At 36.2% G+C, this 14240-nt stretch overlaps 1 protein-coding gene across 1 annotated transcript in view; it reads right to left on the reverse strand.

Annotated features, from left to right (window-relative positions):
• The window catches only part of CENPI (centromere protein I), a 45379-nt gene that overhangs the window by 16551 nt on the left and 14588 nt on the right, over nucleotides 1-14240 (reverse strand). Inside the window, 9 exon segments of the mRNA XM_007467973.1 lie at nucleotides 806-870; nucleotides 954-1071; nucleotides 2964-3055; nucleotides 4184-4304; nucleotides 4454-4621; nucleotides 4856-4978; nucleotides 5324-5413; nucleotides 9180-9226; nucleotides 9492-9540. Coding sequence (XP_007468035.1) covers nucleotides 806-870; nucleotides 954-1071; nucleotides 2964-3055; nucleotides 4184-4304; nucleotides 4454-4621; nucleotides 4856-4978; nucleotides 5324-5413; nucleotides 9180-9226; nucleotides 9492-9540 — 873 coding nt within the window.

Below are 14240 nucleotides of genomic sequence, written 5' to 3' on the forward strand. Positions count from 1 at the left end.
CGGAAGAGAATCACAGAAAGTTGCAAAATGAAGTCTCTGAAAATGTGTTATCTGGCAGAAGCAGTGTGTATTGTCATGTGAATGACATGACATGGTAAAGTACAAAGTTACAAATAATATAAATAAAACTTGAATCCAAGTTAATGTGATAGGTAATTATAAAGTACCAGTTGATTATGACAAACACTAACCAGGACAATATATTTTTCCTGTAAATGTGGCAAACAGTAAGCGATTTAAGGTGAAAAAAAGTTATAAAAGAAACATTAATTATATTGTCACTCTTTCAGAAAAGGAATAACCATTCTATAAAAAACTGGCTCTCAAACTTAGCCCTGGAAGTCACAGTGGGTTTTTTTTTTGAAGCACACCGCAAAATACTAATAACTTTTAATTTTATTATATAAGGTTAGAACAATTTTATTAGCAGAAAAATGACTATATTATAACACATAGTGGGTGCTCAATACACATTTGAGAAATGAATAAGTCTATCTACAAAATTATCAACCACAACAATCAAACTAAGTATGCTTAAGTTATTTCCCAGTTTGTTTTTATTAATACTCATTTGCCACCTGTTCATTCACTTTGTCATCTGTTACAGTTCAGGAAAATTACATGTAACAAAACCTTAAAAACAGAAGATTCTACACATTAACTTTGATTTGAATGATGCAGGACCTCAAGTCCAGGTCCAAGCAACTCCTGTTACAAAACACTGCTATAGTGTGGGTTTAAAACTGTGTACCACCAGCCACAGACTAATATTTCCTATTGAATCTAAGCAAGACAATTTTTTTACCTTGAAATAAATAGTTGATGTAAAGAAGAGCCGTGATAGATGGTCAAAAAGAAGTGGTTTCACCTCTAAAAATAATAAAAAAAATTATTCAATCCTTTAAATTAATATTACATTGAATTAAATGACTCCAAATTTTCGTGATACATACCAGAGAAGCTACTAAAAGGAATCCAGCTCACGAGTTGAAGGAACTGTGATCGACAACAGAGGCCATCCCAGAGAGGAAGGCTCTTATACAGGAATGCTTCACAGGAATAAAACCCCTCCTGTAACACAAGTTGATAGTAAAACATTGCATGGAACTCTTCAATTGTAATTACTCTTGAAACAACCAGTTTACTTTGTGCTATAGTTGTTTCACACTTAGACTAATGTTTTTTTGCCATAAATATAATTAAAAGCCTTGGATTAGGCTGTTAATTATATAAAAAGGACTTTCTCATAAAAAGGAGCAGATGATTAATATTTGGATACATTACCATCTTTATCAACATAGTTTTCAAACACCATAAAACTTTATCAATTGGAAAGAAGGTAAGAAGTCAAGTTATGGAATATTTTTAAAGATAAATGAAATTGTATTATTTTGGAGTACATGATAGTCAATAGAGTGTATACAATGTTGTATAATAAGGCTGGAATTTCATTAGGGGCCATAGACCAAACCCAGCTCTGGGCAGCACCATCTGGAGAGGGCTGAATGTCTAGGCTGTCTCTGTTTTTACCAGAGTGAAGATCCAGGGTTTTCCCTTTTAACTTTGTCGTCCTGAGCCTTAAATAGTGGCGTGCACCAAGACTCTATTCTGGACCTTCTTTTCATGACATGAATTCTCTGGACAATCGCATCTATAACATAGCTAAAACCACCACCTATATCATGAGGAGCCCTAAATTTCTGCATCTCTAGCCCAAATCTCATTCCTGAGCTCTAGGCTCATTATCTAACTGCTTACTGGACCTCTTAGATATCCCACAGGCATCTTTCAAATCAAATATATCTTTCCTTCCTAGCCTGCTTTTCTTATATTCCCATCATCATCCTCTCAAGCAGGAAACCTAAAAAATCAACCTAAATTCATCCTTTTATCCTCACCACCGTTATCCACACCCAACTTCTAATTCAATGGTTTCACACCAAACCCTTAAGATTTATTCAACAAACATTTATTGAGAATCTCTTATATCAGGTACCAAGTTGAACACCCATACATGAAGAAAAGTTAGACATGGTTCCCACCTGTCCAGAGCTCATAATGTGTGGAAAAACAGATGCTGAAAGTACCATGATACAGGTAAACACAGAGCTAAGGAAGCACGTAGAACAAACATCTAACCCAGACTGAGTAAAGGCTTCTTGATGGTGCTGATACCTGAGTGGCAGCTTAAAAGTATAACTCAGGGTTACCCAGGCCAAATAATTAATTGGCTGGAACATATTCGACAATCAAAAAATGTCTGTTGATTATAAGGGCACAAGTAGTGACCCTATGAGATTTATCTTACTGGCTAATTTAATTAATTTAATGCATTCAATTACATCTTCAGTTTGTTCTCTTAAATTATAGACCTTTCTCTCTTTTTTGGGGGGATAGGGGGCTCACGGGATTTTAGTTCCCTGACCAGGGATTGAACACAGGCCCTCGGCAGTGAGAGCGCTGGAGTCCTAACCACTGGACAGCTAGGGAATTCCCTAGACCATTCTCTCTTATTTGCATAATTTAACAAATTCTTTCTTCAAATCCAACAGTACAAAGATAAACGACAGTGCAACTTGGCTCTATTTATAATGAATTTTGAATTGAATAAATATTGTTTACAAAAGACGTCAAGCACTAAAGAAAAGGTTTTTAATGGACAGCTAAATAAATTAAGAAGTGGTGGGACTTCCCTGGTAGTCCAGTGGCTAAGACTCCACGCTCCCAATGCAGGGGGCCTGGGTTTGATCCCTGGGTTCGATCCCTGGGTTTGATCTAGTTCGTCAGGGAACTAGATCCTACATGCCTCAACTAAGAGTTCGCATGCCACAGCTAAAGATCCTGCATGCCGCAACTAAAACCCAGCGCAGCTCAATAAATAAATAAATATATATATATATATATTTATATATATATATATTTTTTTAAATGGTGAAGTGTGTAGGAAACAAGCAGAATCTTACTTGTAAGAAGCATTCTGCCTTGAGGATAGTGTCCAGGAAGTTGGTAAATTCTTTTCCATGTTCATAATTATTCACCTTGTACCAAATACATTCTGGAAGAAAAATATTAAACATAAGGCTCCAGTTGCACAACACTAAAAACTACACAAAACATAACCACCACAACTCCAAAGTGACAAATAAGTGACAAATATAAACAAGCTATCTGTCTCATACATCCTAGCCAACTCACACTGGAGACTATAATATATATGTGGAAGTGATAGTGTGATGTTTCTCAAGAACTCGGTAATATAGGGGGAAAGCTTACGGTGAAAAAATAAACTAGTAAATGTCACATATAATGAATGTGATTAGCTTTATGCCACACAGTAATCCAAAAGACTATAAGTGTATGAATTAAAAGTCTGAGAATGCCTAAACTTCAATTAGGGTGAGCTGGGGGTAATCTAAGGGTGGCAGAACTTTAGTTAGTGGAAATCTAACAAACTGTATCATATCCTATGTAAAGAAAGACTGAGTAGGAAAAGGAGAGTTATCTTGGAACCGACTAAAACTGACATTAAACACTTGAAGAGTCGGGATTTACTTATCCAGGAAAGAGAGAATCTGGTGAACTCAATACTATGTTTAGAGAAATCGACCTCCTTGGAGGAATGAAATGATCAGGCTTTACTATGGCCTGGATGAAAAACTCCCTCACTGCCTTTTCCTTCAGTTCTATAATTAAGAAACTTTCTGATGACTAATGTGGCCCCCATATATATTGATAGCAGAGAGCAGCTATTCTAGTCAGCAAACATGAAAATTTTGGTCACCAGAATTACTTCTATTATGAAATAAAAAGTTGACATTCTGGCTTACACAACAGTCTCTGAGTTTGGTTAGCATTAATCTGATGGTTCTGGGGGCTTAACAGCAAGTTTCTGAACATACAAAGATGAAGAGGCCTTGGACTGTGACAGTCATCAGAGTGGAGCCACCCAGTGAGTTTTGGTGGCCATCCAGCAGTGTTTCCTTAACAATACACCTCCTTTCTTACTACCCCTTAAAATTACAACAGCAGCATTCAGGCTCTGAATACATGATTACCGGAAAAATAATTACAGCATATGAAGGCTCCTCCTGTCTAGAAGTTGGCACCCTTTTAAAAGAAACCCATTTGTAAACCATCTTATTCCTTCTTCATTCATCTAACACTTCTAAGTATCAATTTTTACCTTCTTGTAATGTTTGACTCAACCAGTGATAGAGCCTCAGTAAGACTGACTCATCTCTGACACAGTTAATATAGTGTAGTAGCAGAGAGTTGTTCAGCACTGCACCCATCTGAGAAGGCAGCTGCAAAGACAGAACAATCGGTCAACTGTAAGTATATAAAAAGGAGATCAGAGCAACAAGGAAATCATCAGATAGGAAATATATAATAAAAATAAAGGCCACGAAGATCAAATGGAAAATGCAAATAAGCACATGGTCCAGTCACATACCTCTAAGCAATGGATGTTCTGTAAGAGTTGAGGGAAGCTTTTAAGCTGTTCCAGTGGAAATGATCCATTGCTACTGAAATAATCAGAAAGATTCATCCCCTTTTTCCCACTTTCTTTACTGTAGTTACAGGAATTTAGCACTGGTATAACTGAGTGAGAATTCCATTTCTAAAAAGAAAGATAATAAAACAATCTATCAATGGACTAAGCAGATTACAAACTATAAATGTAAAAGCACTTGTTAAGGTGGTTTAATGAATGGAGTCTGAATATAGTTTGCATAGAATACTGGGTAATTAAAATGTACTTAAATATCTATAATCTCTTCCAACATCTGAATGGTTATTGTTTGAATTTAATAAAAGAAGACTGTGCAAGTCACTTGGGGTTTTAGATACTTACTCTTTTTATAGGATGGACATTAGCTAACATCAACTTTAGAGGTTCTGGAGGAAGTCCCTGATTCCTTTGCCTCACAGCAAGTAGAGCTGTCTTCCACAGATTCTCTGAATTCTTAAAAAAGATCTATAAATTTGAATGTAAAGTACACAAGAGGAGTTATCCATAAGTCGGAGCAGCATAAAACCTAAAACTCTTCATTAATTGAAAGTATATTAATTATGAAATATTTTACACCCATGCAAATCCATTTAAGTTTTTTTTTTCTAATCAGGAATCTATTACATTGAATGGAATACACTGAATGGAATCAAAATGAAGTGCTAATCCCTAAAAAAACTCAGAAACAGCGCCACAATATTAGATCTTAAAACAGTATGATATAAACATTTTAGTCCAAATCTATAAATTAACTTACTCAAAACAACATATTTCTATCTCAATATGACTTACTGCTCCTTAATCCCTTACCTTCTTCCTCATAGGCAAAGATACAGAAATCAAAGTAGGAACAAAGAATTTATATAGTGACAACAAAGCCTGGAGATGAGGCTGCATTCCCTGCAATAAAATAAAGAGTTTCAATTTTCAATTCTGTGGCCAGTAAGAAAAAAAAAAGTAACAATAAAATAAGAAGATTAAACATATATTCAGACCCTAATTTTATTATGTGATATAGCTATAGGAAGATGCTATAGAAAATCAAGGAATAGAAACTCAAACATTTAAATCAACTATCATAAAGCAACCCTCGCCAACTTGTCATCTTCTCTTTTATGATCTTTTTCCATATTTTACTTCTTCCTTATATTTTCTCTCTTCTTCTCTGCCCGTGCCTTAGGCTTACCAGTCATATCTGCTAGCATGGCTTACTCTCACTGGTATAATACTCAGGACTCAAAGTTTACTCATTCTTGATTTAGACAGGAAGGTGGAAGAACAAAAAGGGAAGTCAAGAAAACAGAGCAAAGGAAATATTAATACCTTAGCATCATGATCCTTGGAAAATTCACTAGGATATCTAACAATTAGTATGCAGAAGTCAAACAGCTTGATATAACTGAAAAAGTCTTTACAAAAACATTAATTTTATGACAGAAGTCCTTACTGCTGGATACCTGTGTTTGATATATCTGGCTATCCAGAGGAAGCATACCACTAAAATTCCAAGGAAGAAACCAAACTGTTTCATTATATTACTATTTTATTGAATCAACTACTATACAAAATAAGGAAGGCAGAAAATGGGGATTAGAAATACAGTATTCCTATTTTATAATAGCTTCCTGAAATTGAATTTATGATAACAAAACCAAAATGACCCAGGCTATCTATGCTGAAATATCTTCTGATCTCTGTACTCATTATCAATTAGTACCAGAGTGTTTGCTTTGAGTTGGAATGTTTTTGAAAGAACAAATACTTAGGAGTGGAGAGACCTTTAGAACTTATTGTCTAGTTAACCAAACCTATCTTTATTGTTAAGAAGTTAACACTTTCTTAAAAGAAAGAGAGAGACTTCCAATTAAACATGGCATACTGAACATACATGTTTAATTCTGGGTCCTCATAAAGCCCCACTAAAAAGTAAAGGAATGGAAAAAGGCATAAAGCACAAGTTCAAAGAGAACAAGAAGGCAGACAATAGCACATGTGAGGTCTCAACAAGATTTTGGAACCTCAAATGAAGATGGACAAACAATAACCAACTTAGCAGAATAGAGAAAACGAAAGCTAAGGCAGCAACAGAAAAAGCCTCGAAAGCAGCAGATTCATGCTTGAGAACTCCCAGAAAGGCTCAGGAATTTGAGGGATCAGATACCTCTGAAAAGTGGAGGTGCAAGAGGGCTGAAAAACAGAAGGACTGGTTGAAAGCCTACATTAAGAAGCAGTTAGAACCCCAAATTCCTTCACTACACTGGCAAACATCAGGGTTTTACTCACTGAAGATAAAAGCTGGACTCATACAGTTTGCAGAACTGAGGGAGTGTACCATAACCTATCCCCAATCTTTTCTACTGCTTAAGTCCCAGAGTGCTAGTAGCCAGGTTTATAGTCCTGTGGCAAGTAATCTTACATGTCAACTTTGTTGGGCCATGGTGTGCCCAAATCAAATGTTCTGGGTGTTTCTGATGAGATTAACATTTAAATGGGTGGACTCTTGAGTAAAGCAGACTACCCACCATAATGTGGGTGGGCCTCATTCAATCAGTTGAAGGCCTATACAGAACAAAAATACCAGCTCCCCCAAGCAAGAGAGTATTCTCCACCAGACTGCTGACTGCTGATGAACTCAAACTGGAACATCAGCTCTCCTGGATCTCCAGCCTGCAGGCCCACCCTACAGATGTTGGACTTATGAGTCTCTATAATCTTGTGAGCCAATCCCTTATAAAAATCTTTCTCTCTATATACACACATCCTAGTGGTTCTGTTTCTCTGGAGAAGCCTGATTAATACAACCCCTAGTCAGGAAACAGGAGAATTTTTATTTTATTTTATTTTATTTATTTATTTTTTGGCTGCATTGGGTCTTCGTTGCTGCACGTGGGCTTTCTCTAGTTGAGGCCATCAGGGGCTACTGTTTGTTGCGGTGCGCAGGCTCTAGGCACGCAGGCTCAGTAGTTGTGGCACACGGGCTTAGTTGCTCCGTGGCATGTGGGATCTTCCCAGACCAGGGCTCGAACCTGTGTCCCCTTCATTGGCAGGTGGATTCTTAACCACTGTGCCACCAGGGAAGTCCCCAGGAGAATTTCTTAGGAAAAGTGACACCATCATCTGGGGAATTTCCCAATGAAACATCAAGATCCTACAATGAACAAGTCCTGCTCACGTACACAAGTTTGCAATGACCATTTTAGTGCTTTATTATTAAATATGGGCAAACAAGGTTTACCAGGTATTTGAGGAAAGCCTCTACCATGAAAGACCAAATAAACAAGAAAGGAACTCCCCCTTCCTTTTCCAAAGACTGCTCTCAAAGGACCTGGTGCATATAAGATAACAACATGCCTGCTCCACTTCCCACCATTTATGCTTGCCACCAGAAAGACAATTTGTCTGTTCTGTGTCCATCATGATGGGAAGTTATGGGGCATGGATGGGTATAGAGGGGACACATGCCTTTGCAGGTATCAAAAATTCACATACCCAATACATTTGCTTACATGGGCTGATTATGCCTGTTACCATTTTACATGTTCAGTTACATGTGAGCATGGCTATGTCTTCCAGGCTCGGTATTGCTGGATGTGATCACAGTCACCAAAATCCAGCTTATCAAAACAATTTTATGAATACATCTTTATAAATAGGCATTGATAATGGGGTAATTTAGTAATGTACTATATAGAATATTAATAATGAAGCCATATATTTAATGTCTGGGTTAAAAATTTTTAGACACTGTACTGAGTCTTTTTTTAACTTGAACATATACTTGTCTCAGTTAATACAAATCAACAAGATCTTATTTATGGTAAGATTTTCTTATTCCATTGAATTGTTTTGCTGTTAACATGGAAAAATGTACATCTTTTTCATAATTTCTATTAATGTGAAATAAAATTAAATTTGGACAAAAACATTATCATTACTATCCTCAGAGAGCTACGAGAATATACTGCACCCAGAGAGCCAAAATAGGAAGCTATAAAACAAGAACAATCATTGAATTGTACCAACAGGAAACCTCACAATGGAGAAGCACACATGTGCACATGTGTTTGTATTTTTCATGAAATTTGAATGCCTCTACATAGGTTACACAGGCTTCAACAGTTAGGCATAGGCACTACAACTTCCTATTGTTTTACACCCAAAGCTTCACAGACTTCTGTTACCTGGCAGGTATAGTGGAAATAACAATGCAAGAGAGCTGTAAGGACAAGAGATAGAAGTCAGGGAATATACTGAAGTTTAAGTATCCAGAAAAGAATGCTTTCCTAGATCACAGCCACAGAATAAATAAGCTAGTCACTTTAATGAAATAAAGTAGTCATTTTTGACTACTCCCTAACTTATTTTCCAGCCATACCAACCCAGTTCCGTAAACGGTTTCTGCTATTTGGTATCGACCTGGCTTTGCTCATGCTGTTCCCTCTGCCAAGAGTGCCGTTCTCTTCTTTCTTGGCCTAGTTAAATTCTACTCACCATCACCACTCCTCCTTGACCCCAGTCTGATTCTGATTTTTTATTTTGTTGACTGAGCTCCCCAGGCAATTAAGTTCCTTGAAGGTAATGACACATTCGATTTTACATCCCCAAAGCCTAGCTCGGTACCTAGCACAGAGTACACTGGCCAGTCTTAGGTCTTTTCAGTACTCACCATTTTGGCCTGAAGATCAAGCAGTTTTCTCACACGAAATGGTTTGACTAGAAAAGGTAAAGAAAAGAATTACTAGTCTGTGGTTCAGAATAAAAAGAAACCTTGTTCAGGTAGCTTCTCCTTACAACACATTAAGAATATAATTACGCTGTTCAGTTAATCCATTAAGCAGATGCTCTTAGATAAAAGTACTAAAAAGAAATCTCACAAAACCTTGTCATAGAACTAATGCTAACAGTTAACTTTATAAAGGCCAATACAAATGCTAATTCCACAGAGTGAATGTAATACAACTTGAATGAAAATACTCACCATTCTCTTTTTTGGTAAGTAAATACAACAAATGGCAGACATAAGGGCACTGTCAAAATATAAAAAATAAAAGAAAAAATGACAATATATCTTGAACAGAGCAACAGTGCATTTTCCTCAAATGTCAATCTTATACTAAGAAAAAAGGCTTTGGGACTTCATTGAACCATAGTTTTACAAAGCTTCTCTTTTTCATACTACATAGTAGTGATAAAAAAAAAACAATAGTTTTAATTGGCATCCCTTTATGCCATTTTAAAGTTATTTTTGGAATACAACGACAATGCAGACAATTTGAAAACCAGAAAAAGATTCTTCTACCTAACAAAAATTCATGTATTCCAAATTCCATAAATATTCCATATTTATTAAGATACAAACTTAAAATTTTTATCCTGATTTCCCACTTAAAAGTATTTTCCCATGTTACTTGGTCTTCAAAATGATCATTTTCAATGATCTTAATATTCCAGTGAGTGGATATACCAGAATTTAATTAATCATGTAGCCCTCAGTTTGGCAAATATCACATAATAAATTTGTTAAACTAGTAAATGATTCCTTGGTTCCCTTATACCACTTCATTTTGAGCATCCATTTGTTGAGGTTTTATTCTAGATCAGGGGTCAGCAAACTACAGTCCACCTGTTTTTGCAAATCAAGCTTTACTGGAACACAGCCGCAGTCACTCATTTATGTATTGGCCATGGCTGCTTTCACTACAACAGCAGAGCTGAACAGTTGTGACACAGACTGAGTGGCCTGCAAAGCCTAAGATATTCACTATCTGGCCCTTTACAGGAAAAGTTTGCCGATACTTGTTCTAGAAGAAAACTAGAGTAGAATATCTTCAGGACCAGAGGGTGGCAGTGTTTTTCTTTCATTAAAAAAAAATGATAACCATAAAATAAAACATAAAAAAAACCAATAAATTAGAGTTCATTAAATTAAGAATATCTGTTTATCAGACAAGGAAATAATACTCTATTGGAGGGATGGGTAAACAACAACCTGTGGGTCAAATCCAGCCCACTGCTGGTTATTGTGAATAAAGTTTTATTGGAACACAGTCATTCATTTATGTATTTATTGTCTGTAGCTGCTTTTGCGCTACACCAGCAGAGTGAGTACTTGTAACAGACAGTATGGCACTCAAACCTAAATATTTACTACCTGGCCCTTTAAGAAAAAATTTGCCAATACCTGCTTTAAACGTTAGGAAATTGAAAAAGTAAATTATTAAATAGGACTAGAGAAGGCAACAAAAGCAAAGATCTTCTTTAAACAAACTCATATTTTAGTAGTCTTCATTCTAAACTTTGAAGTACAGCATTCCATATTGCCACTCCTTTACTTAGAAATGGGTTGATAAAGAATGAACATACTTGTAATAAATGTGGATTTATATATAGGATCTTCTTGTTTTTAACGGAAGAATACATGTTATGACCAAGTCTGCCACATTGTACACAAAATATAGTAACTTTCAGTAAAAAAAAACAAAAAACAAAAAAAACTCACTGCCTCACATCCCTAGAATATGAACCATTAGCAATACTGTTTATCATGTTGGGTATGAAACGAGTGCCACCCTAGGCCCCAGCATTCTATCTGACATTCTCCTTTAATCACATCTAGAAAGGAAAAATTCATGTGCATCTAAGACTTTACAATTGCTTTTCTGGCAAATAGATAACCACCACATCTCAGTCACTACAGAGTCAGGCGCCTGCCAAGTTGTGACTTTTAATGCTTTTAAAAGTTAGGATCCCTATTTCTTGATCTGGGTGATATTTATACAAATACGTTCGGTTTATAAAAATTAATTGAGCTGATCACTTATAAGTAATTTTGTGTATGTATACTTCAATAAGTATTTTTTAAAAGATAGAAAAAAAGAAAAGAAAAAGAAAAAAAGCAGGCCCCCTTCCCCTCTGCCATGCTGAGCAAGAAACTCTCTAGTCAGCATCATGAAAACTACTCAAGTATATTGCAATTATTTGACAAACATTTATGAATAGTTCCTATTCATTCATTCACTCATGTAACAAGTACTTATTAAGCAGTGGATAAAACAGACAAAAAGGTCTGCTCTTATGAAGTTTACAATACTAAATACCTGGGTTATAAGAGGCTCAGTCCCTGCCTGGAAGAACTCCTAAGTATGTATCCAAAAGAATTCTAAGCAGGGACTTGTACAGGCACTTGCATGCCAACGTTTACTGCAGCATTATTCATGTTAGCCAAAAGGTAGAAACAACCCAAGGGTTCATAAACAGATAATGGATAAACAAAATGTGGTATAAACATACAATGGAATACTATTCAGCCATAAAAATGAAGTTCTGACACATGCTATAACATGGATGAACTTTGAAGACACGCTAAGTGAAAGAAGCCAGACACAAAAGGACAAATACTGTATGATTCCACTTATATGAGGCACCTAGAATAGGCAAATTCATAGACAGAAAGTAGGTTAGAGGTTCCCAGGGGCTGGGTGGAGGAGGAATGGGGAGTTATTGCTTACTGGCTAGAGAGTTTCTGTTTATGGTAATACAAAAGTTTTGAAAATAGATAGCAGTGATGGTTGCACAACATTATGAATGCAATTTATAACAATTAATAACACTTAAAATAGTTAAAATGGTAAATTTTACGTTATGGAAAAAAGATAACAGGTTAAAGAATGAAGTACTAATACATGCTGACAACATGGCTGAATCTTGAAAGCATTATGCTAAGTAAAAGAAGCCAGTCAAAAAAGACCCCATATTAGGGACTTCCCTGGCGGTCCAGTGGTTAAGACTCCGTGCTTCCACTGCAAGGGGCCTGGGTTTGATCTCTGGTTGGGGAACTAGGATCCTGCATGCAGCGCAGGGCAGCCAAAAACAAAAAGAAAAGAAAAAGAAAAAAAGACCCCATATTGTATGATTCCATTTATGTGAAATGTCCAGAATAGGCAAATCTCTAAAGACACAAAATAGATTAAAAGTTGCTTAAGAACCTCTAAATAGGAAGATGGGGGTGATGGCTAAAAGGTATGAGTTTTTTTTTAATAAAGTGAAAGAATGTCACAATAAAGCAAGTCACATGAATTTTTTGGTTTCTCAAGGGGTATGAGATTTTTGAGGTGATGAAAATGTTCTAAAACTGACTCTGTTCATGGTTGAACATATCTGTGAACATACTAAAAAACCAGTGGATTTTACTTTGAGTGGACTGTATGGTATGTGAGTTACATCTCAACAAAGCTGTTTTAAAAAAGTATCCAGCAAGAAAAGAAATGACATACTACAATTAGACTGATTCGACAACAATGGAAAGGAGGTGCCAGTGCAATATTGTCAATGTCCTGAGAGAATTTCACTGTCACCCTAGAGTTCTACACACAGCAGAACCAATTTTCAAGAGCAAGGACATAGTAAAGATATTTTTAGGCAAAGACAGAGTTTACCATCAAAGATTCTACTGAAAGAATATTCTAGAAAATGAGCTCGATTGAAGGTCTGAGATGCAAAAACAAATGATGAGCAAAGATATTGGCAAATATGTGGGCAAATCTAGACAAACACCAACTGTGAAGAAAATAATAATGTCTGCTGTATGTGTATGTGGAGGAGGATGGAGAAGAAAGAGCCAAAACTAAAACCAGATAATAGCATATAATCTGGGACGGGTGTGATCAGAGTTAAAGCATTCTAAGGTCCTTGTATCATTCAAGATGAAGGTAAAGATATTAGTTACCTTTAGACTTTAAGAAAAAACATTAAAAATTTAAACTGAGAACATTATAAAGTTATTAATTCATTAAAAATAATAAACCCATTATATGATAGATGACATATTTTATGAAAAATAACTACATTTTCCAAACAAAAGAAAAACAGTAAGAAGGATGACACTGTTTTACATTTTACACTATATACGCATGTTAAAATAGGTACAATAACAGCTAAAACACACACAGAATGTGTAATTTCCAACCAAGAATGGGGGAAAACCACAATCAGTCCAAAATAAGAGGGATGAGGGAAAGAATCAGAAAAAAGCAGATCATTTAGAAAGCTCAAAATAAGATATTGATATTTCAATTCATTTCTACTATATCAACAATCACTACAAAAGTAAATAAACTAATTTTCCAGGTAAAAGTGAAAATCGTCAGACAGGATTTAAAAATAAAATCTAGTTATATGCTATTGAAAAGAGGCATCTAAGGGATTTCCCTGGTGGTCCAGCGGTAAAGAATCTGCCTTCCAATGCAGGGGACGCAGGTTCGATCCCTGGTTGGGGAGCTAAGATCCCACATGCCATGAGGCAACAAAGCCCACACTGTGAGCCTCAAAGAGAGAGCCTGCCCACGTGCCACAAACTACAGAGCCCATGTGCTCTGGACCCTGTGAGCCACAACTACAGAGCCCACACACCCTGGAGCCCGCGCCACAACTAAAGAGAAGCCCGCGTACCACAACGAAGAGCCCATGCCGCAACGAAAGATCCCACGTGCCGCAACTAAGGCCTGATGCAGCCAAAAATATAAAATGAAAAAAAGAAAATAAATTGTTTTGTAAAAATAAATAAAAAGAGGCATCTAAGACATGAGGGCAAAAGAAGATTTTTCAAAAAAACCAAAAGATGGTAATATACCAAGCAATATACTAGCCAATGTCAATATCAAACGAAATGACTAAAACAAAAAGCATTTCTAACAAAGGGCAACTCCATGATAAAGGTTTGATTCAGCAG

The sequence above is a fragment of the Lipotes vexillifer genome, unplaced genomic scaffold, assembly GCF_000442215.2.
Source record: "Lipotes vexillifer unplaced genomic scaffold, Lipotes_vexillifer_v1.1 scaffold152, whole genome shotgun sequence".
Classification (NCBI taxonomy): Eukaryota; Metazoa; Chordata; class Mammalia; order Artiodactyla; family Lipotidae; genus Lipotes; species Lipotes vexillifer.